General features: G+C 45.0%; 1 protein-coding gene across 1 annotated transcript in view; it reads right to left on the bottom strand.

Moving 5' to 3' along the window:
• Positions 1–60: 60 nt before the first annotated feature.
• The window catches only part of LOC115115037 (protein eyes shut homolog), a 51,957-nt gene continuing 29,907 nt past the window's right edge, over positions 61–22,110 (bottom strand). Inside the window, exons 4-6 of the mRNA XM_065016169.1 lie at positions 5,319–5,501; positions 294–460; positions 61–99 (exon numbers count right to left, since the gene is read on the bottom strand). Of these exons, the coding sequence (XP_064872241.1) occupies positions 61–99; positions 294–460; positions 5,319–5,501 (389 nt within the window). The remainder of the gene's footprint in view (positions 100–293; positions 461–5,318; positions 5,502–22,110) is intronic.

Here is a 22,110-nt window from a genome sequence, read left to right as displayed (position 1 = left end):
ACCTATTATAACAGTCTGTCAATGGATCAGCAAAGAGAAGACTCCTATTATAGCAGTCTGTCAATGGATCAGCAAAGAGAAGACTCCTAATATAGCAGTCTGTCAATGGACATATGAGCTTAGATTCCAGTCACAGACCTCTGACCTCAGAATGGGAACAGTCATGTTTTCAGATGACAGTGCATTAAGGAACCTTTTTACAAAATGAAACATATCCTAAAACATCCAAGAGACTCACACTATCGATTACACATTATTTTCAGGGGTAGAAAGATACTGAAAAAGCAAAGCACCTTTAACCATCCTGTTCTCTTAGATCTGCCAAAGTTCACAGTATGGATATCGATCTCACGGTTCAGCCGGTCGCTGACCATGGTTCCCACACCAGATCCAAGGTTGAACTTGTGAACAATTCTGCCATTCCGAACCCCCAGAACTAGGAAGTCATCTCCATCAATGCCTGTAACCATATAATTAAAATATGGAACACACACATATACAGTGGGGCAAAAAAGTATTTAGTCAGCCACCAATTGTGCAAGTTCTCCCACTTAAAAAAGATGCGAGAGGCCTGTAATTTTCATCATAGGTACACTTCAACTATGACAGACAAAACGAGGGAAAAAAATCCAGAAAAAAACATTGTAGGATTTTTAATGAATTTATTTGCAAATTATGGTGGAAAATAAGTATTTGGTCACCTACAAACAAGCAAGATGTCTGGCTCTCACAGACCTGTAACTTCTTCTTTAAGAGGCTCCTCTGTCCTCCACTCGTTACCTGTATTAATGGCACCTGTTTGAACTTGTTATCAGTATAAAAGACACCTGTCCACAACCTCAAACAGTCACACTTCAAACTCCACTATGGCCAAGACCAAAGAGCTGTCAAAGGACACCAGAAACAAAATTGTAGACCTACACCAGGCTGGGAAGACTGAATCTGCAATAGGTAAGCAGCTTGGTTTGAAGAAATCAACTGTGGGAGCAATTATTAGGAAATGGAAGACATACAAGACCACTGATAATCTCCCTCGATCTGGGGCTCCACAAGATCTCACCCCGTGGGGTCAAAATGATCACAAGAACGGTGAGCAAAAATCCCAGAACGACACGGGGGGACCTAGTGAATGGCCTGCAGAGAGCTGGGACCAAAGTAACAAAGCCTACCATCAGCAAGGGCATTGAAGATGAAACGTGGCTGGGTCTTTCAGCATGACAATGAACCCAAACACACCTCCCGGGCAACGAAGGAGTGGCTTCGTAAGAAGCATTTCAAGGTCCTGGAGTGGCCTAGCCAGTCTCCAGATCTCAACCCCATAGAAAATCTTTGGAGGGAGTTGAAAGTCGGTGTTGCCCAGCAACAGCCCCAAAACATCACTGCTCTAAAGGAGATCTGCATGGAGGAATGGGCCAAAAAAACAGCAACAGTGTGTGAAAACCTTGTGAAGACTTACAGAAAACGATTGCCCTCTGTCATTGCCAACAAAGGGTATATAACAAAGTATTGAGAAAAACTTTTGTTATTGATTTTTTTTGTTAACTTTTTGTTATACAGTTGGAGTCAGAAGTTAACATGCACCTAAGCCAAATACATTTAAACTCAGTTTTTCATAATTCCTGACATTTAATCCTCAAATCAAATCAAATTGTATTTGTCACATACACATGGTTAGCAGATGTTAATGCGAGTGTTGCGAAATGCTTGTGCTTCTAGTTCCAACCATGCAGTAATATGTAACAAGTAATCTAACCTAACATTTTCACAACTACCTTATACACACAAGTGTAAAGGAATGAATAAGAATATGTACATAAAAATACATGAATGAGTGATGGCCGAACGGCATAGGCAAGATGCAGTAGATGGTATAGAGTACAGTATATACATATGAGATGAGTAATGTAGGGTATGTAAACATATAAAGTGCCATTGTTTAAAGTGGCTAGTGATACATTTATTACATCAAGATGGCAAGATGCAGTAGATGGCATAGAGTACAGTATATACATATGAGAAATGTAGGGTATGTAAACATTATATAAAGTGTCATTGTTTAAAGTGGATAGTGATACATTTATTACATACATTTTTCCATTATTAAAGTGGCTGGAGTTGAGTCAGTGTGTTGAAAGCAGCCCCTCAATGTTAGTGATGGCTGTTTAACAGTCTGATGGCCTTGAGATAGAAGCTGTTTTTCAGTCTCTCTGTCCCAGCTTTGATGCACCTGTACTGACCTCGCCTCCTGGATGATAGTGGGGTGAACAGGCAGTGGTTTGGGTGGTTGTCGTCCTTGATGATATTTTTGTCCTTTCTGTGACATCGGGTGGTGTAGGTGTCCTGGAGGGCAGGTAGTTTGCCCCGGTGATGCGTTGCACAGACCTCACTACCCTCTGGAGAGCCTTACGGTTATGGGCGGAGCAGTTGCCGTACCAGGCGGTGACTGCTCCGCCCATAACCGCTCATGCTCCGCCCATCCTAGTAACAATTCCCTGTCTTAGGTCAGTTAGGATCACCGCTTTATTTTAAGAATGTGAAATGTCAGAATAATAGTAGAGAGAATTATTTATTTCAGCTTTTATTTCTTTCATCACATTCCCAGTGGGTCAGAAGTTCACATATACTTAATTAGTATTTGGTAGCATTGCCATTAAATTGTTTAACTTTGGTCAAACATTTTGGGTAGCCTTCCACAAGCTTCCCACAATAAGTTGGGTGAATTTTGGCCCATTCCTCCTGACAGAGCTGGTGTAACTGAGTCAGGTTTGTAGGCCTCCATGCTCGCACACTATTTTCAGTTCTGCCCACAAATGTTCTATGGGATTGAGGTCAGGGCTTTGTGATGGCCACTCCAATACCTGGACTATGTTGTCCTTAAGCCATTTTGCCACAACTTTGTATGCTTGGTGTCATTGTCCATTTGGAAGACCCATTTGCAACCAAGCTTTAACTTCCTGACTCATGTCTTGAGATGTTGCTTCAATATATCCACATAATTTTGCTCTCTCATGATGCCATCTATTTTGTGAAGTGCACTAGTCCCTCCTGCAGCAAAGCACCCCAACAACATGATGCTGCCACCCCCGTGCTTCACGGTTGGGATGGTGTTCTTTGGCTTGCAAGCCTCCCCCTTTTTCCTCCAAACATAATGATGGTCATTATGGCCAAACAGTTCTATTTTTGTTTCATCAGACCAGAGGACATTTCTCCAAAAAGTACCTTCTTTGTTCCCATGTGCAGTAGCAAACCGTAGTCTGGCTTTTTTATGGCGGATTTGGAGCAGTGGCTTCTTCCTTGCTGAGCAGCCTTTGAGGTTATGTCGATATAGGACTCGTTTTAATGTGGGTATAGATACTTTGTACCTGTTTCCTCCAGCATCTTCACAAGGTCCTTTGCTGTTGTTCTGGGATTGATTTGCACTTTTTGCACCAAAGTGCATTCGTCTCTAGGAGACAGAACGAGTCTCCTTCCTGAGCCGTATGACGGCTGCGTGGTCCCATGGTGCTTATACTTGCGTACTATTGTTTGTACAGATGAACGTGGTACTTTCAGGCGTTTGGAAATTGCTCCCAAGGATGAACCAGACTTGTGGAGGTCTACAATTTTTTCCCCATGATGTCAAGCAAAAAGGGCACTGAGTTTGAAGGTATTATATGTATTATATATCTGGACCATATGACATGGACTCGTATCTCACAAAGTGTAATGGGATCATCAAGTAGTCCGACTACTATGTGCTGCATAACATTTCAAAATATTACCTATGTGACATTGCTGAACCCCATTTCTGCCTCAAAACTAAGCTAAAACAATGAGTATGTCAATAATCTTGATGTTTTTTGGGGTGAGGAAGTCTTTCTCGCACCATCTAGTGAAGGATGGTTGTGCTTCATGGAGCAGTATATGGGTGGAGGGACCAGCGTCACGGAGGACTACTTTTGGTTTTATATACTTCCTATTTTTCTATTTCTTCAATAGTTTGTATATCTATGTTTGGTATAATTGCTTCTAAAGTTCGAAAACGTCTAACTTGATGAGACATTTTGTAATTGTTGTCATACAATCCAACATGTTGAATATAAAGCAAATCATTCTACTGGATGATATGTCCCATGGAGGTTTAAAGTCAATTTATCAGACCAATTATAGTTGTTCGTTGTTCGTCATCCTTCCTTTTTCATTTCCCTCTTTTTATTTTGTCCTCTTTCTTTCTTTGTACAGTGCTAGTCTTTCTGTTCGGTTCCTTCCCCTGACGACTGCATCATTATTCAAGTTGGCTGTCTCCTTCCTCCTCTCCATCTATGAATCACCCTAAATAGTCATCTCTAGAGGGAACCAGCCAAGTGCAGAAGATCCACAACCCAACCCTTGTGTTTCCTATTCAGCTGTCCCAAATGGCACCCTATTCCCTACATAGTGCTAGTTTTGACCAGAGCCCTGTGGGCTACATATGCACCATATAGGAAATAGGGTGCCATTTGGGATGCACCCTCTGTCTTTTGATTAAACATACTGTGCACTGATGACATGGCATTCAGTTAAGCAGCTATTAAAGTTGACCTGAGAGAAAGGAAACATTTACAAGTAAGGAAGGAAAGGAAAGGAAGGAAGGAAGGAAAGGAAGGAAAGGAAAGGAAAGGAAGGAAGGAAGGAAGGAAGGAAGGAAGGAAGGAAGGAAGGAAGGAAGGAAGGAAGGAAGGAAGGAAGGAAGGAAGGAAGGAAGGAAGGAAGGAAGGAAGGATAGAGCTACATCTGTCCCTTATTAATAGTGTATCCAATTTATGTCTCATCTGCCTCATATCAAAGAACATTAAAAGCTATTAACATAAATGAACGGGAGTCATTTTCTTGCTTGTATCACCTCTTCATCCATTGGCTGCCAGCTACAGCCTTTATTTTATTACCCTCTCTGAAAGAAAATAAAAAACTCTTGAAGTCGAAAACAATAGTTTAGATGAGAGTTGAATTAATTGCAGAGAGATGTCTGGAACACTCATCAGTAGAAAACAGGTTGAAACAGTCTCGTACTCTGCCAAAGGGAGTCCCTTGGCAAAAATATCTTTATTAGCGGGAAAGTGAGTGGAAAGTCTGTGTGTGTGTGTGGGAGAGAGAGTGTGTTTGTGTGTGTGTGTTCTTGTGTGTGCGTGTGTGTGTGTGCCTGCGTGCGTGAGTGTAATCTATCGCCCTGAAAAATCTATTAGGAGCCACACATTGGGACTGCCACACTCCTTTTGAAAACAAATGAATGAAAAATCCTAAAGGTTGAATGGAATTCAACTCTCCTTTAACAAAAGAAAAATAGACTGCTCCATCCTCACCCTGTCCTTTCTGTCCAGAGAAGAGGATGAGGTTGTCCTTCAGAGCTGAGGCTCTGTCGGCGAACGTTAGTTTCAGTTGGAACTCGTAGTAGACACTGAGACTGGGGATGGAGGAGTACGCTATGAACGATGTGTACCCAAACTCATCATTCCCACTGAACCTGGCCCGGGTGATGTTGATGGCTGCAGAGGAAAATAAAAAGCAATATACAAACTCTGTTACAGTTCGTTGCTCACCATCAAGGAACATATAGTTTTGTTACTCATAATCAAGATAAATATAGTTCCGTTACTCACCATCAAGACAAATATAGTTCTGTTGCTAACCATCAAGGAACATATAGTTCTGTTACTCACCATCAAGGGACATATAATTATGTTACTCACCATCAACAAACATATACAGTAGTTATGTTACTCACCATCAACAAACATATAGTTCTGTTACTCACCATCAAAGGACATATAATTCTGTTACTCACCATCAACAAACATATAGTTATGTTACTCACCATCAAGGGACATATAGTTCTGTTACTCACCATCAAGGGACATATAGTTCTGTTACTCACCATCAAGGGACATATAGTTCTGTTACTCACCATCAAGGGACATATAGTTCTGTTACTCACCATCAAGGAACATAGAGTCCTGTTACTCACCATCAAGGAACATAGAGTCCTGTTACTCACCATCTAGACAAATATAGTTCTGTTACTCACCATCAAGAAACACATAGTTATGCTGCTCACCATCATGGGACATATAGTTCTGTTACTCACCAACAAATACGAGGCAGAAATGCGACAACATTACAATTGCTCACCGATAAAGAGTAATCTAACATAATGGCACAGGGTATAAGAATAGAATAGACAAGAATAGACTAGACTAGGAACCCCCAGTGAGGATAACTGACAGTATAGAATAGAACAGACTAGGAAGACCTGGTGGGGATAACTGACAGTATACAATATAATAGATTAGGAAACCCCAGTAATGATAATTGACAGTATAGAATATAATAGACTAGAAGCCCCAGTGAGGATAATTGACAATATAGAATAGAATAGACTAGAAGCCCCAGTAAGGATAACTGACAGTATAGCAAAGAATAGACTAGAAGCCACAGTGAGGATAATTGACAGTATAGAATGGACTAGAAGCTCCAGTGAGGATAACTGACAGTATAGAATAGACTAGAAGCCCCAGTGAGGATAACTGACAGTATAGAATAGAATAAACTAGAATCCCCAGTGAGGATAACTGACAGTATAGAATAGACTAGAAGCCCCAGTGAGGATAACTGACAGTATAGAATAGACTAGAAGCCCCAGTGAGGATAACTGACAGTATAGAATAGAATAAACTAGAATCCCCAGTGAGGATAACTGACAGTATAGAATAAACTAGAAGCCCCAGTGAGGATAACTGACAGTATAGAATAGACTAGAAGCCCCAGTGAGGATAACTGACAGTATAGAATAGACTAGAAGCCCCAGTGAGGATAACTGACAGTATAGAATAGACTAGAAGCCCCAGTGAGGATAACTGACAGTATAGAATAGAATAAACTAGAATCCCCAGTGAGGATAACTGACAGTATAGAATAGAATAAACTAGAATCCCCAGTGAGGATAACTGACAGTATAGAATAGAATAGACTAGAAGCCCCAGTGAGGATAACTGACAGTATAGAATAGACTAGAAGCCCTAGTGAGGATAACTGACAGTATAGAATAGACTAGAAGCCCCAGTGAGGATAACTGACAGTATAGAATAGACTAGAAGCCCCAGTGAGGATAACTGACAGTATAGAATAAACTAGAATCCCCAGTGAGGATAACTGACAGTATAGAATAGACTAGAATCCCCAGTGAGGATAACTGACAGTATAGAATAGACTAGAAGCCCTAGTGAGGATAACTGACAGTATAGAATAAACTAGAATCCCCAGTGAGGATAACTGACAGTATAGAATAGAATAAACTAGAATCCCCAGTGAGGATAACTGACAGTATAGAATAGACTAGAAGCCCCAGTGAGGATAACTGACAGTATAGAATAGAATAAACTAGAATCCCCAGTGAGGATAACTGACAGTATAGAATAGAATAAACTAGAATCCCCAGTGAGGATAACTGACAGTATAGAATAGACTAGAAGCCCCAGTGAGGATAACTGACAGTATAGAATAGACTAGAAGCCCCAGTGAGGATAACTGACAGTATAGAATAGAATAGAAGCCCCAGTGAGGATAACTGACAGTATAGAATAGACTAGAAGCCCTAGTGAGGATAACTGACAGTATAGAATAGACTAGAAGCCCCAGTGAGGATAACTGACAGTATAGAATAGAATAAACTAGAATCCCCAGTGAGGATAACTGACAGTATAGAATAGACTAGAAGCCCCAGTGAGGATAACTGACAGTATAGAATAGACTAGAAGCCCCAGTGAGGATAACTGACAGTATAGAATAGACTAGAAGCCCCAGTGAGGATAACTGACAGTATAGAATAGAATAGAAGCCCCAGTGAGGATAACTGACAGTATAGAATAGACTAGAAGCCCTAGTGAGGATAACTGACAGTATAGAATAGACTAGAAGACCCAGTGAGGATAATTTACAGTATAGAATAGAATAAACTAGAATCCCAGGTGAGGATAACTGACAGTAGCCTACATATCTTAGTCCTATGGACATGAAACATTATAGACCTGGATGAAATAGAAGTGTACAGTAGCTGAAATATTACACACCGAACTGTGTGATACACCCAGAACCAATGTATCTCTATATCACTATATATCTATATACAGCTCTTACTACTTCAATCTTAACATCACTATTACATAAATGTATTTGATTATTTTGTTTCCAACATGTCACCAGCATCAGCAGTACTAGCAGCTGCCACAAGACAGCACTGTTGATTCACCATGCCGTACCACAGAGACACCATGCCGTACCAAAACCTCACAATGATATAAGGATGATGGCCTGTTTTAGAATACTGCCTTTTCCCCATCCCCATTTTCTTTTCATTAGTCGCTGCTAACAAAGGTTCTTGGCAGGCGAGCAACATTTCAAATACCCTACATAATGTTCACTGCTGGTAGCTAGGGGGACAATAACTAATTCCAGTGATTATCAATTACAATCAACAGCTTACTAGTTCTAAACGCATAGTTGATTCAATAATGCTGCCTGCCTCTTTCTCCCTTGTTCTCTTCCCATTTTAGCACTGACCACTGATTCAATGGATTTTACACCAGGGAAGGACTTCATGGGAATATCCTCTCTCTCTCTCCCCATCTCTCCCTCCCTCCCCCCTCCCTCCCCAGAATCAATTAAACATCTGTGGCATATCTCGGCACACCAATCAGACCCTGGTCGTGCACACAACATTAGGCTCAACATCTTAGCAAATATATTGTAACTTGCATATTGTCTCTTTCTCGTGATTTCCTTCTCTGTGTCTTTGTCTCCTTCCTTCCCCTCAGTCCTTCTAGCCCTCCATGTCTACATACAATGTCTGCATCCCACATGGTAGTCTTTTCCCTTAACTCTGCACTACAGCTGTTCTAACACGGGGATTTGTGAAACGTATTCCTCAGTCTGAGGTGTCTCCACTGACGTCAGTGAATAGTTAGCTGTTTCACTTGGCGCCAACTGGTAAGACGCTTCAGGAGGAAGCTGTAATGGCTAATGGAGCAGCCTGACGTCCTTTACAGAGCTCCCCTCTGTGACTGGTCGGTGCTCCTCTGTTTGGCTAGTGAATTATTGATGCCTGTTATGCAGGAAAATAATTCTGCTGTTATTGTTAAGTCTGGTTTGTATTTGGTTTCAACATTGTTTTTGTATTTCCACAGTGTTTATTGAACGTCTGCTTCACGGCTTTATAGCAACAGCTCAATCTGAGTTTCTATAGTCAGTTTGAACTGATTGTCTGTGGACGCTCCCTCAGTGGCAGCATGTTTTACCTCTGCTCCCTCAGTGGCAGCTTGTTTTTACCTCTGCTCCCTCAGTGGCAGCATGTTTTTACCTCTGCTCCCTCAGTGTTTTTACCTCTGCACCCTCAGTGGCAGGATGTTTTTACCTCTGCTCCCTCAGTGGCAGCATGTTTTTACCTCTGCTCTCAGTGGCAGCATGTTTTTACCTCTGCTCCCTCAGTGGCAGCATGTTTTTACCTCTGCTCTCTCAGTGGCAGCATGTTTTTACCTCTGCTCCCTCAGTGGCAGCATGTTTTACCTCTGCTCCTCAGTGGCAGCATGTTTTTACCTCTGCTCCCTCAGTGGCAGGATGTTTTTACCTCTGCTCTCTCAGTGGCATGTTTTTACCTCTGCTCTCTGAGTGGCATGCAGCATGTTTTTACCTCTGCTCTCTGAGTGGCAGCATGTTTTTACCTCTGCTCTCTGAGTGGCAGCATGTTTTTAACTCTGCTCCCTCAGTGGCAGCATGTTTTTACCTCTGCTCTCTCAGTGGCAGCATGTTTTACCTCTGCTCCTCAGTGGCAGCATGTTTTTACCTCTGCTCTCTCAGTGGCAGCATGTTTTTACCTCTGCTCTCTCAGTGGCAGGATGTTTTTACCTCTGCTCCCTCAGTGGCAGGATGTTTTTACCTCTGCTCCCTCAGTGGCAGCATGTTTTTACCTCTGCTCCCTCAGTGGCAGCATGTTTTTACCTCTGCTCCCTCAGTGGCAGCATGTTTTTACCTCTGCTCCCTCAGTGGCAGCATGTTTTTACCTCTGCTCCCTCAGTGGCAGCATGTTTTTACCTCTGCTCCCTCAGTGGCAGCATGTTTTTACCTCTGCTCCCTCAGTGGCAGCATGTTTTTACCTCTGCTCCCTCAGTGGCAGCATGTTTTTACCTCTGCTCTCTCAGTGGCAGGATGCTTTTACCTCTGCTCCCTCAGTGGCAGGATGTTTTTACCTCTGCTCTCTCAGTGGCAGGATGTTTTTACCTCTGCTCCCTCAGTGGCAGCATGTTTTTACCTCTGCTCCCTCAGTGGCAGGATGTTTTTACCTCTGCTCTCTCAGTCGCATGCAGCATGTTTTTACCTCTGCTCTCTGAGTGGCATGCAGCATGTTTTTACCTCTGCTCCCTCAGTGGCAGGATGTTTTTACCTCTGCTCCCTCAGTGGCAGCATGTTTTTACCTCTGCTCTCTCAGTGGCATGCAGCATGTTTTTACCTCTGCTCCCTCAGTGGCATGCAGCATGTTTTTACCTCTGCTCCCTCAGTGGCAGCATGTTTTTACCTCTGCTCTCTGAGTGGCAGCATGTTTTTACCTCTGCTCCCTCAGTGGCATGCAGCATGTTTTTACCTCTGCTCTCTGAGTGGCAGCATGTTTTTACCTCTGCTCCCTCAGTGGCATGCAGCATGTTTTTACCTCTGCTCCCTCAGTGGCAGCATGTTTTTACCTCTGCTCCCTCAGTGGCAGCATGTTTTTACCTCTGCTCCCTCAGTGGCAGCATGTTTTTACCTCTGCTCCCTCAGTGGCAGCATGTTTTTACCTCTGCTCCCTCAGTGGCAGCATGTTTTTACCTCTGCTCCCTCAGTGGCAGCATGTTTTTACCTCTGCTCCCTCAGTGGCAGCATGTTTTTACCTCTGCTCCCTCAGTGGCAGCATGTTTTTACCTCTGCTCTCTGAGTGGCAGCATGTTTTTACCTCTGCTCTCTGAGTGGCAGCATGTTTTTACCTCTGCTCCCTCAGTGGCAGGATGTTTTTACCTCTGCTCTCTCAGTGGCATGCAGCATGTTTTTACCTCTGCTCTCTGAGTGGCATGCAGCATGTTTTTACCTCTGCTCTCTGAGTGGCAGCATGTTTTTACCTCTGCTCTCTGAGTGGCAGCATGTTTTTAACTCTGCTCCCTCAGTGGCAGCATGTTTTTACCTCTGCTCTCTGAGTGGCAGCATGTTTTTACCTCTGCTCCCTCAGTGGCAGCATGTTTTTACCTCTGCTCTCTCAGTGGCAGCATGTTTTTACCTCTGCTCTCTCAGTGGCAGGATGTTTTTACCTCTGCTCCCTCAGTGGCAGGATGTTTTTACCTCTGCTCCCTCAGTGGCAGCATGTTTTTACCTCTGCTCCCTCAGTGGCAGCATGTTTTTACCTCTGCTCCCTCAGTGGCAGCATGTTTTTACCTCTGCTCCCTCAGTGGCAGCATGTTTTTACCTCTGCTCCCTCAGTGGCAGCATGTTTTTACCTCTGCTCCCTCAGTGGCAGCATGTTTTACCTCTGCTCCCTCAGTGGCAGCATGTTTTTACCTCTGCTCCCTCAGTGGCAGCATGTTTTTACCTCTGCTCTCTCAGTGGCAGGATGTTTTTACCTCTGCTCCCTCAGTGGCAGGATGTTTTTACCTCTGCTCTCTCAGTGGCAGGATGTTTTTACCTCTGCTCCCTCAGTGGCAGCATGTTTTTACCTCTGCTCCCTCAGTGGCAGCATGTTTTTACCTCTGCTCCCTCAGTGGCAGCATGTTTTTACCTCTGCTCCCTCAGTGGCAGCATGTTTTTACCTCTGCTCCCTCAGTGGCAGCATGTTTTTACCTCTGCTCCCTCAGTGGCAGCATGTTTTTACCTCTGCTCCCTCAGTGGCAGCATGTTTTACCTCTGCTCCCTCAGTGGCAGCATGTTTTACCTCTGCTCCCTCAGTGGCAGCATGTTTTTACCTCTGCTCCCTCAGTGGCAGCATGTTTTTACCTCTGCTCCCTCAGTGGCAGCATGTTTTTACCTCTGCTCTCTGAGTGGCAGGATGTTTTTACCTCTGCTCCCTCAGTGGCAGGATGTTTTTACCTCTGCTCCCTCAGTGGCAGCATGTTTTTACCTCTGCTCTCTCAGTGGCATGCAGCATGTTTTTACCTCTGCTCCCTCAGTGGCATGCAGCATGTTTTTACCTCTGCTCCCTCAGTGGCAGCATGTTTTTACCTCTGCTCTCTGAGTGGCAGCATGTTTTTACCTCTGCTCCCTCAGTGGCATGCAGCATGTTTTTACCTCTGCTCCCTCAGTGGCAACATGTTTTTACCTCTGCTCCCTCAGTGGCAGCATGTTTTTACCTCTGCTCTCTGAGTGGCAGCATGTTTTTACCTCTGCTCCCTCAGTGGCAGGATGTTTTTACCTCTGCTCCCTCAGTGGCAGGATGTTTTTACCTCTGCTCCCTCAGTGGCATGCAGCATGTTTTTACCTCTGCTCCCTCGGTGGCAGCATGTTTTTACCTCTGCTCCCTCAGTGGCAGCATGTTTTTACCTCTGCTCTCTCAGTGGCATGCAGCATGTTTTTACCTCTGCTCCCTCAGTGGCATGCAGCATGTTTTTACCTCTGCTCCCTCAGTGGCAGCATGTTTTTACCTCTGCTCCCTCAGTGGCAGCATGTTTTTACCTCTGCTCCCTCAGTGGCAGCATGTTTTTACCTCTGCTCCCTCAGTGGCAACATGTTTTTACCTCTGCTCCCTCAGTGGCAGCATGTTTTTACCTCTGCTCTCTGAGTGCAATGCAGCTTCCCTCTCTTCCTGTTCCTCCTCCTCCCCCCCTTCTTTGTGGTTATTTGCAGGGAGAGCTGATATGAGCATGAATTCCTGTTGAGCTTCTTGTCAAGGGTCATATACATTGCTATTTGTAGGACAGAATAGTCTTGGGGATCAGGGCACTATACACTACATTTGACAAAGGATAGTGAGGTATCCACAGGGTACAAATCCCCTCCTCCATCAAATATCATAAACAACAAGCACAGGTGGAGCCCAGGCATGACTCCCTATCGAAAGGTTGTGCTGGTAGGTAGAGAGCCCAGGCGTGACAACGGTAGGTGGAGCCCAGGCGTATCCTCCTATCGACAGGATCAACGACATAGGTGGAGCCCAGGCTATCGACAGGTTCAACAACGGTAGGTGGAGCCCAGGCGTGACTAACCTCCTATCGACAGGTTCAACAACGGTAGGTGGAGCCCAGGCGTATCCTCCTATCGACAGGATCAACGATGGTAGGTGGAGCCCAGGCATAACCTCCTATAGACAGGTTCAACGATGGTAGGTGGAGCCCAGGCATAACCTCCCAGGATCCGATGGTAGGTGGAGCCAGGCATAACCTCCTATAGACAGGATCAACGGTAGGTGGAGCCCAGGCATAACCTCCTATAGACAGGATCCGGTAGGTGGAGCCCAGGCATAACCTCTATAGACAGGATCAACGGTAGGTGGAGCCCAGGCATAACCTCCTATAGACAGGATCAACGGTAGGTGGCATAACCTCCTATAGACAGGATGGTAGGTGGAGCCCAGGCATAACCTCCCAGGATACGGCACTAGGTGGAGCCCAGGCATAACCTCCAGACAGGATGGTAGGTGGAGAGGCATAACCTCCTATAGACAGGATCAATAGGTGGAGCCCAGGCATAACCTATAGACAGGATCAACGGCACTAGGTGGAGCCCAGGCATAACCTCCTATAGACAGGATCAACGGCACTAGGTGGAGCCCAGGCATAACCTCCTATAGACAGGATCAACGGCACTAGGTGGAGCCCAGGCATAACCTCCTATAGACAGGATCAACGGCACTAGGTGGAGCCCAGGCATAACCTCCTATAGACAGGATCAACGGCACTAGGTGGAGCCCAGGCATAACCTCCTAGGTGGAGACAGGATCAACGGCACTAGGTGGAGCCCAGGCATAACCTCCTATCGACAGGATCAACGGTAGGTGGAGCCCAGGCATAACCCCTATCGACAGGATCAACGGTAGGTGGAGCCCAGGCATAACCTCCTATAGACAGGATCAACGGCACTAGGTGGAGCCCAGGCATAACCTCCTATCGACAGGATCAACGGTAGGTGGAGCCCAGGCATAACCTCCTAATCCTATAGACAGGATCACGGTAGGTGGACAGGCGGTAGGTGGAGCCCAGGCATAACCTCCTATCGACAGGATCACGACGGTAGGTGGATCAGGACGGTAGGTGGAGCCCATGCATAACCTCCTATAGACAGGATCAACGGCACTAGGTGGAGCCCAGGCATAACCTCCTATAGACAGGATCAACGGTAGGTGGAGCCCAGGCATAACCTCCTATAGACAGGATCAACGGTAGGTGGAGCCCAGGCATAACCTCCTATAGACAGGATCAACGACGGTAGGTGGAGCCCAGGCATAACCTCCTATAGACAGGATCAACGGTAGGTGGAGCCCAGGCATAACCTCCTATAGACAGGATCAACGGCACTAGGTGGAGCCCAGGCATAACCTCCTATAGACAGGATCAACGGCACTAGGTGGAGCCCAGGCATGACCCCCTATAGACAGGATCAACGGCACTAGGTGGAGCCCAGGCATAACCTCCTATAGACAGGATCAACGGTAGGTGGAGCCCAGGCATGACCCCGTATCGACAGTTTCAGCGGTTGTGGGAGATCTTGGTGTTCTATGTGTATTCCCTGACATCCAGTGTACCCTACGCGGGGTTTAACAGTACCCGGATGCATCCGTTTATCAGAAATACAGCTAATTCAGCCTACAGTAGCTTCTTTTTCTTCTGAAACCGGATGTGGGAACTCCGCTCAGGCGTCTTTTTGCGCCTGCTATGTTAGGTTGCATCTGTGTGATAGCACTGAGAGTAGTGATTGGTTTCTTCTCTCTAGATGGCCTCAAGCATTCCACATCTTTCCTCACGCTCCGTCGGTATGAACTGAACATGGTGGTGCCAAATGGCACTCTATTTCCTAAATAGTGCACTACTTTTGACCAGATCCACCAGGACGTGCATTACGTAAGAAATAGGGTGCCATTTGGGATGCATCCACAACCATTAAAAATATAACCTACCGACCCTTCCCCTGCTCCCACCCAATCTATTCTGATACAGGAAGCCTTAAGGCTGACTTATTGGGAGTAGCTTGTGTTACTATATTCGTTGTGAACCGACGGTTTGAACAACACAAATCAATAGACACCATAAAGCCTGCTGTTGTTATTCTGAGTTTGTGAGTTCACCTCATGTAGTCTGGTCCTAACTCCTGTAGCTAGGAATACTGCATTATTATACACTTCAATAGACCACATACCAGAAGCTCTGTGAGCTACAACATCAACTATTTCCACCAAGTACAGTAGAAGTTTATATTGTGTTCTCGTCTCCCAGTGGGAATGAATGTCTAACACATTATAAGACCTTGGCTGACATGGCTGGCTGACATTCAATCAAAGCTTGCAATGGGGAAAATACAAAACGTTGCTTCTAGGCAGAGAAAACAGATGCCTATTTCAAGTAAATGAAGAGGTCGGATTCCCAAATGAAAATAAAATAAATGAATAATCATTCCCATTCATTTGAGATTGAGGCCTGCAGATTTATTTGAACTGTGTGTAGCCTATTGAATCCACCCACAACTGTGGGGAAATATTTCCTACAACAAGACAAAAAATAACACTGCAATCTAATCCTTCCAGAAATGACATACAACACAGCATCATGAAGAGAATAGACAGGAGGTTAAGTATCTCTGGTGTTATATATGTGATAGCCAGGCCCCAGATCAGTTTGAGCTGTAAGAGAGAAAGTTTAGTATTAACTCTGCTGTTATAAATGTGATCGCCAGGTCCCAGATCAGTTTGAGCTGTGTTGCTAACTCCTATTGGATGACAAGACATGACAATGACCATCAGAGTTGGCAAGACAGCATAACTAGATCAGGGACCAGGCTTGATTTCTGTAGTAGTGTAGAGGTACGTCATTCTAAGCATGGACAGAACACAAGAACAGCTGTGGCACAACTCAGTGATATAAGGGGTTACAGACACAGTAGAGAGAGGGTGGGCTCTTTGGGCTCTCCTACCTATCTCTCTGATTTGGTCCTGCTTTTACATACCTACACACATTCTTCACGCTACGGTCTGGGTTGGGATCAGGCCTCCTAATTGTCCCTAGAATTTCTAAGCAAACAGCTGGAGGCAGGGCTTTCTCCTATAGAGCTCCATTTTTATGGAACGGTCTGCCTACCCATGTCAGAGGAAAACTCGGTCTCAACCTTTAAGTCTTTACTGAAGACTCATCTCTTCAGTGGGTCATATGATTGAGTGTAGTCTGGCCCAGGAGTGGGAAGGTGAACGGAAAGGCTCTGGATGTTCTAACGAACCGCCCTTGCTGTCTCTGCCTGGCCGATTCCCCTCTTTCCACTGGGATTCTCTGCCTCTACCCTGTTACGGGGCTGAGTCACTGGCTTACTGGGGCTCTCTCATGCCGTCCCTGGGGGGTGCGTCACCTGGGTGGGTTGATTCACTGTTGTGGTCGGCCTGTCTGGGTTGGCGCCTCCCCCTTCCAAGGGTTGTGCCGTGGCGGAGATCTTTGTGGGCTATACTAAGGCCTTGTCTCAGGATGGTAAGTTGGTGGTTGAAGATATCCCTCTAGTGGTTTGGGGGCTGTGCTTTGGCAAAGTGGGTGGGGTTATATCCTTCCTGTTTGGCCCTGTCCGGGGTGTCCTCGGGTTGGGGCCACAGTGTCTCCTGACCCCTCCTGTCTCAGCCTCCAGTATTTATGCTGCATTAGTTTATGTGTCGGGGGGCTAGGGTCAGTTTGTTATATCTGGAGTACTTCTCCTGTCCTATTCGGTGTCCTGTGTGAATCTAAGTGTCGTTCTCTAATTCTCTCCTTCTCTCTTTCTTTTCTCTCTCTCGGAGGACCTGAGCCCTAGGACCACCCCAGGACTACCTGACATGATGACACCTTGCTGTCCCCAGTCCACCTGGCCATGCTGCTGCTCCAGTTTCAACTGGCCTGGGCCCAGGACCATGTCCCAGGACTACCTGACATGATGACTCCTTGCTGTCCCCAGTCCACCTGGCCATGCTGCTGCTCCAGTTTCAACTGTTCTGTTTACTATTATTCAACCATGCTGGTCATTTATGAACATTTGAACATCTTGGCCACGTTCTCTTATAATCTCCCACCCGGCAACAGCCAGAAGAGGACTGGCCACCCCACATATGCTCTCTCTAATTCTCTCTTTCTTTCTCTCTCTCTCGGAGGACCTGAGCCCTAGGACCGTGCCCCAGGACTACCTGACATGATGACTCCTTGCTGTCCCCAGTCCACTTTGTATCTATAACAACCTACGCAGACTGTGCTGCTGCTCCAGTTTCAACTGTTCTGCCTTATTACATATTCGACCATGCTGGTCATTTATGAACATTTGAACATCTTGGTCATGTTCTGTTATAATCTCTACCCGGCACAGCCAGAAGAGGACTGGCCACCCCACATAGCCTGGTTCCTCTCTACCCAGGTTTCTTCCTAGGTTTTGGCCTTTCTAGGGAGTTTTTCTAGCCACCGTGCTTTTACACCTGCATTGTTTGCTGTTTGGGGTTTTAGGCTGGGTTTCTGTACAGCACTTTGAGATATCAGCTGATGTACGAAGGGCTATATAAATAAATTTGATTTGATTTGATTTGATTTGGGTTTCATCAGTTATGCAAATCATTTTGGGAATAATCAGTCTGTTTAAATGAACACTCTTTTGAGTTTAGGACCTACACACATTCTTCTCACTGTATATCTGGGTTGGGATCAATTCCATTTCATTGAAGTTGATTCAGGAACTGACCCCAACCCTGCTGTTAATTAACCATGAGATGCTTATTGACCTTCATGGACCTTCTTTGACAGGTTTGAGGGAATAAAGGATGTTCTATCACCCAGGTGGTGGTGAGGGCATAAAGAATGTTCTATCACCCAGGTGGTGGTGAGGGCATGAAGGTCATTCTATCACCCAGGTGGTGGTGAGGGCATAAAGGATGTTCTATCACCCAGGTGGTGGTGAGGGAATAAAGGATGTTCTATCACCCAGGTGGTGGTGAGGGAATAAAGGATGTTCTATCACCCAGGTGGTGGTGAGGGCATAAAGAATGTTCTATCACTCAGGTGGTGGTGAGGGCATAAAGAACGTTCTATCATCCAGGTAGTGGTGAGGGCATAAAGAACGTTCTATCACCCAGGTGGTGATGAGGACATGAATGGTCATTCTATCACCCAGGTGGTGATGATACAAGTTGGGGAAAATAAAACCCATATTTCCAAGAGAAAAAGACACTGATGCTTAAAAGACACTGAGAGGACAAACCATTAGGAACACCTTCTCTTTCCATGACATAGACTGACCAGGTGAATCCAGGTGAAAGCTATGATCCCTTATTGATGTTACTTGTTAAATCCACTTCCACCAGTGTAGATGAAGGGGAGGAGACGGGTTAAAGAATGATTTTGAAGCCTTGAGACAGTTGAGACATGGATTGTGTATGTGCCATTCAGAGGGTGAATGGGCGAGACAACATATTGAAGTGCCTTTTGAACGGGGTATAATAGTAGGTGTCAGGCGCACTGGTTCATGTAAAGAACTGTAACGCTGCTGGGTTTTTCACACAGATTCTTGTGTGTATCAAGAATGGCCCACCACCCAAAGGACATCCAGTCAACTTGACACAGCTGTGGGAAGCATTGGAGTCAACATGGACCAGCATCCCTGTGGAGCGCTTTAGACACCTTGTGAGTCCATGACCTGACGAATTGAGGCTGTTCTGAGGGCAAAAGGACTGGGTGCAACTCAATATTAGGAAGGTATTCTTAATGTTTTGTACACTCAGTGTAGAAAATCCATATTGTTTATGTTTTTCAAAAGGGTATTGGGCTTAACAGCATCCACCACACATCCATATAGTTTCCTACTGTTTTCCCTTCTCTCAGTAGCTAACCTTGAACTCCACAAACCCTTCAATATTCCACAGAGTGAACAAACAGACTGAACAGTACGGTACTGTAATAGTAAATACAGTAAACACAACAAAAACATACTTTCTGAAAATGATCTTTCTGAACTGAAAATCCTTCATTTTTGTTTTCTTAAAATGGCAAAATAAGTATGTTGACATACCTTCCTACCCACTCTGTATCTATAACAACATGTATGTTGACATACCTTCCTACCCACTCTGTATCTATAACAACATGTATGTTGACATACCTTCCTACCCACTCTGTATCTATAACAACATGTATGTTGACATACCTTCCTACCCACTCTGTATCTATAACAACATGTATGTTGACATACCTTCCTACCCACTCTGTATCTATAACAACATGTATGTTGACATACCTTCCTACCCACTCTGTATCTATAACAACATGTATGTTGACATACCTTCCTACCCACTCTGTATCTATAACAACATGTATGTTGACATACCTTCCTACCCACTCTGTATCTATAACAACATGTATGTTGACATACCTTCCTACCCACTCTGTATCTATAACAACATGTATGTTGACATACCTTCCTACCCACTCTGTATCTATAACAACATGTATGTTGACATACCTTCCTACCCACTCTGTATCTATAACAACATGTATGTTGACATACCTTCCTACCCACTCTGTATCTATAACAACATGTATGTTGACATACCTTCCTACCCACTCTGTATCTATAACAACATGTATGTAAAGAGTTAACGTAACCATTGGAGTAAGTAGCAGCACGTCCAAACGAAACACGAGGAAAACGCTGACTACGTCTCAAATGGAACCTTACTCCCTATTTAGTGGTCTACTTTAAACCAGGGCCCCTATATAGTGGTCTACTTTAAACCAGGGCCCCTATATAGTGGTCTACTTTAAACCAGGGCCCCTATATAGTGGTCTACTTTAAACCAGGGCCCCTATATAGTGGTCTACTTTAAACCAGGGCCCCTATTTAGTGGTCTACTTTAAACCAGGGCCCCTATATAGTGGTCTACGTTAAACCAGGGCCCCTATATATTGACCTATCTGATGGTGTCAGGATTTAAATTCAAATGTCAGCCACTCTCAATGTGACACACTGTGATTAGAGGACTCTATTTGACATCAGGGCACTCAGCTAAGACTGTGTGTGTGTGTGTGTGTGTGTGTGTGTGTGTGTGTGTGTGTGTGTGTGTGTGTGTGTGTGTGTGTGTGTGTGTGTGTGTGTGTGTGTGTGTGTGTGTGTGTGTGTGTGTGTGTGTGTCAGAGAGAGATAAAGAGTGTGATTAGGGCTCTCTCCACCAAACTGTCTCCTCATTAGATTAGGCCTCTCTCCACCAAGCTGCCTCCTCATTAGATTAGAGCTCTCTCCACCAAGCTGCCTCCTCATTAGATTAGGCCCCTCTCCACCAAGTTGCCTCCTCATTAGATTAGAGCTCTCTCCACCAAGCTGCCTCCTTGTTAGACTAGAGCTCTCTCCACCAAGCTGCCTCCTTGTTAGATTAGAGCTCTCTCCACCAAGCTGCCTCCTTGTTAGACTAGAGCTCTCTCCACCAAGCTGCCTCCTTGTTAGATTAGAGCTCTCTCCACCAAGCTGCCTCTTTGTTAGATTAGAGCTCTCTCCACCAAGATGCCTCCTCATTAGACTAGAGCTCTCTCCACCAAGCTGCCTCCTTGTTAGATTAGAGCTCTCTCCACCAAGATGCCTCCTCATTAGACTAGAGCTCTCTCCACCAAGCTGTCTCCTCATTAGATTACAGCTCTCTCCACCAAGCTGCCTCCTCATTAGATTAGAGCTCTCTCCACCAAGCTGCCTCCTCATTAGATTAGAGCTCTCATTAGATTAAAACCAGGGCCCCTCATTGACCGTGATGTTAGATGGTGTCAGGATCCACCAAACTGCCTCCTCATTAGATTAGAGCTCTCTCCACCAAGCTGTCTCCTCATTAGATTACAGCTCTCTCCATCAAGCTGCCTCCTCATTAGATTAGAGCTCTCTCCACCAAGCTGCCTCCTCATTAGATTAGAGCTCTCTCCACCAAGATGCCTCCTCATTAGATTAGAGCTCTCTCCACCAAGCTGCCTCCTCATTAGATTAGAGCTCTCTCCACCAAGATGCCTCCTCATTAGATTAGAGCTCTCTCCACCAAGATGCCTCCTCATTAGATTAGAGCTCTCTCCACCAAGCTGTCTCCTCATTAGATTCGAGCAGAATAAGAACATGTTGTTTTCCCCTATTTTCACAATATTCATGACAATGGAATATTTGCATCTAGTTGGATGTCAGTTTGATTAACATGACCATTTTGCCGTAGATAAATGACAGAAAGGCAGCGGACGTTAAGGTTCTAACACTGGAGGAACAGAACATGATTTCCTACTACTGTTTGTTATACCAGCGCCTTGTCCAATGGGTGTACTTGTACATCAGGCTGCCTCACACTACAGAAAGAGGATCCTGCCCGGAGAAGGCTAACTTATTTTTTACTTTACAGTTCATTATATTTGACCCAGAGGATCAGCCAGTGACGGCAGGGACAACCCAAGTTAGATTTAGCTCTTGGAAAATGAATTCTCCACATTATTTCCTTCATTTTCTTCCTTCAGTCTCATTTAAACTATAAAGATTGGACACAGTGTTGCGAGGTCTGTAAACTACAGAGATTGGACAGTGTTGCCAGGTCTGTAAACTACAGAGATTGGACAGTGTTGCCAGGTCTGTAAACTACAGAGATTGGACAGTGTTGCCAGGTCTGTAAACTACAGAGATTGGACAGTGTTGCCAGGTCTTTAAACTACAGAGATTGGACAGTGTTGCCAGGTCTTTAAACTACAGAGATTGGACAGTGTTGCCAGGTCTGTAAACTACAGAGATTGGACAGTGTTGCCAGGTCTGTAAACTACAGAGATTGGACAGTGTTGCCAGGTCTTTAAACTACAGAGATTGGACAGTGTTGCCAGGTCTGTAAACTACAGAGATTGGACAGTGTTGCCAGGTCTGTAAACTACAGAGATTGGACAGTGTTGC

This window comes from Oncorhynchus nerka, unplaced genomic scaffold (genome assembly GCF_034236695.1).
Source record: "Oncorhynchus nerka isolate Pitt River unplaced genomic scaffold, Oner_Uvic_2.0 unplaced_scaffold_1103, whole genome shotgun sequence".
Classification (NCBI taxonomy): Eukaryota; Metazoa; Chordata; class Actinopteri; order Salmoniformes; family Salmonidae; genus Oncorhynchus; species Oncorhynchus nerka.
The sequence above is the reverse complement of the archived record's forward strand: the minus strand, read 5'-3'. Positions and strand labels throughout refer to the sequence as shown.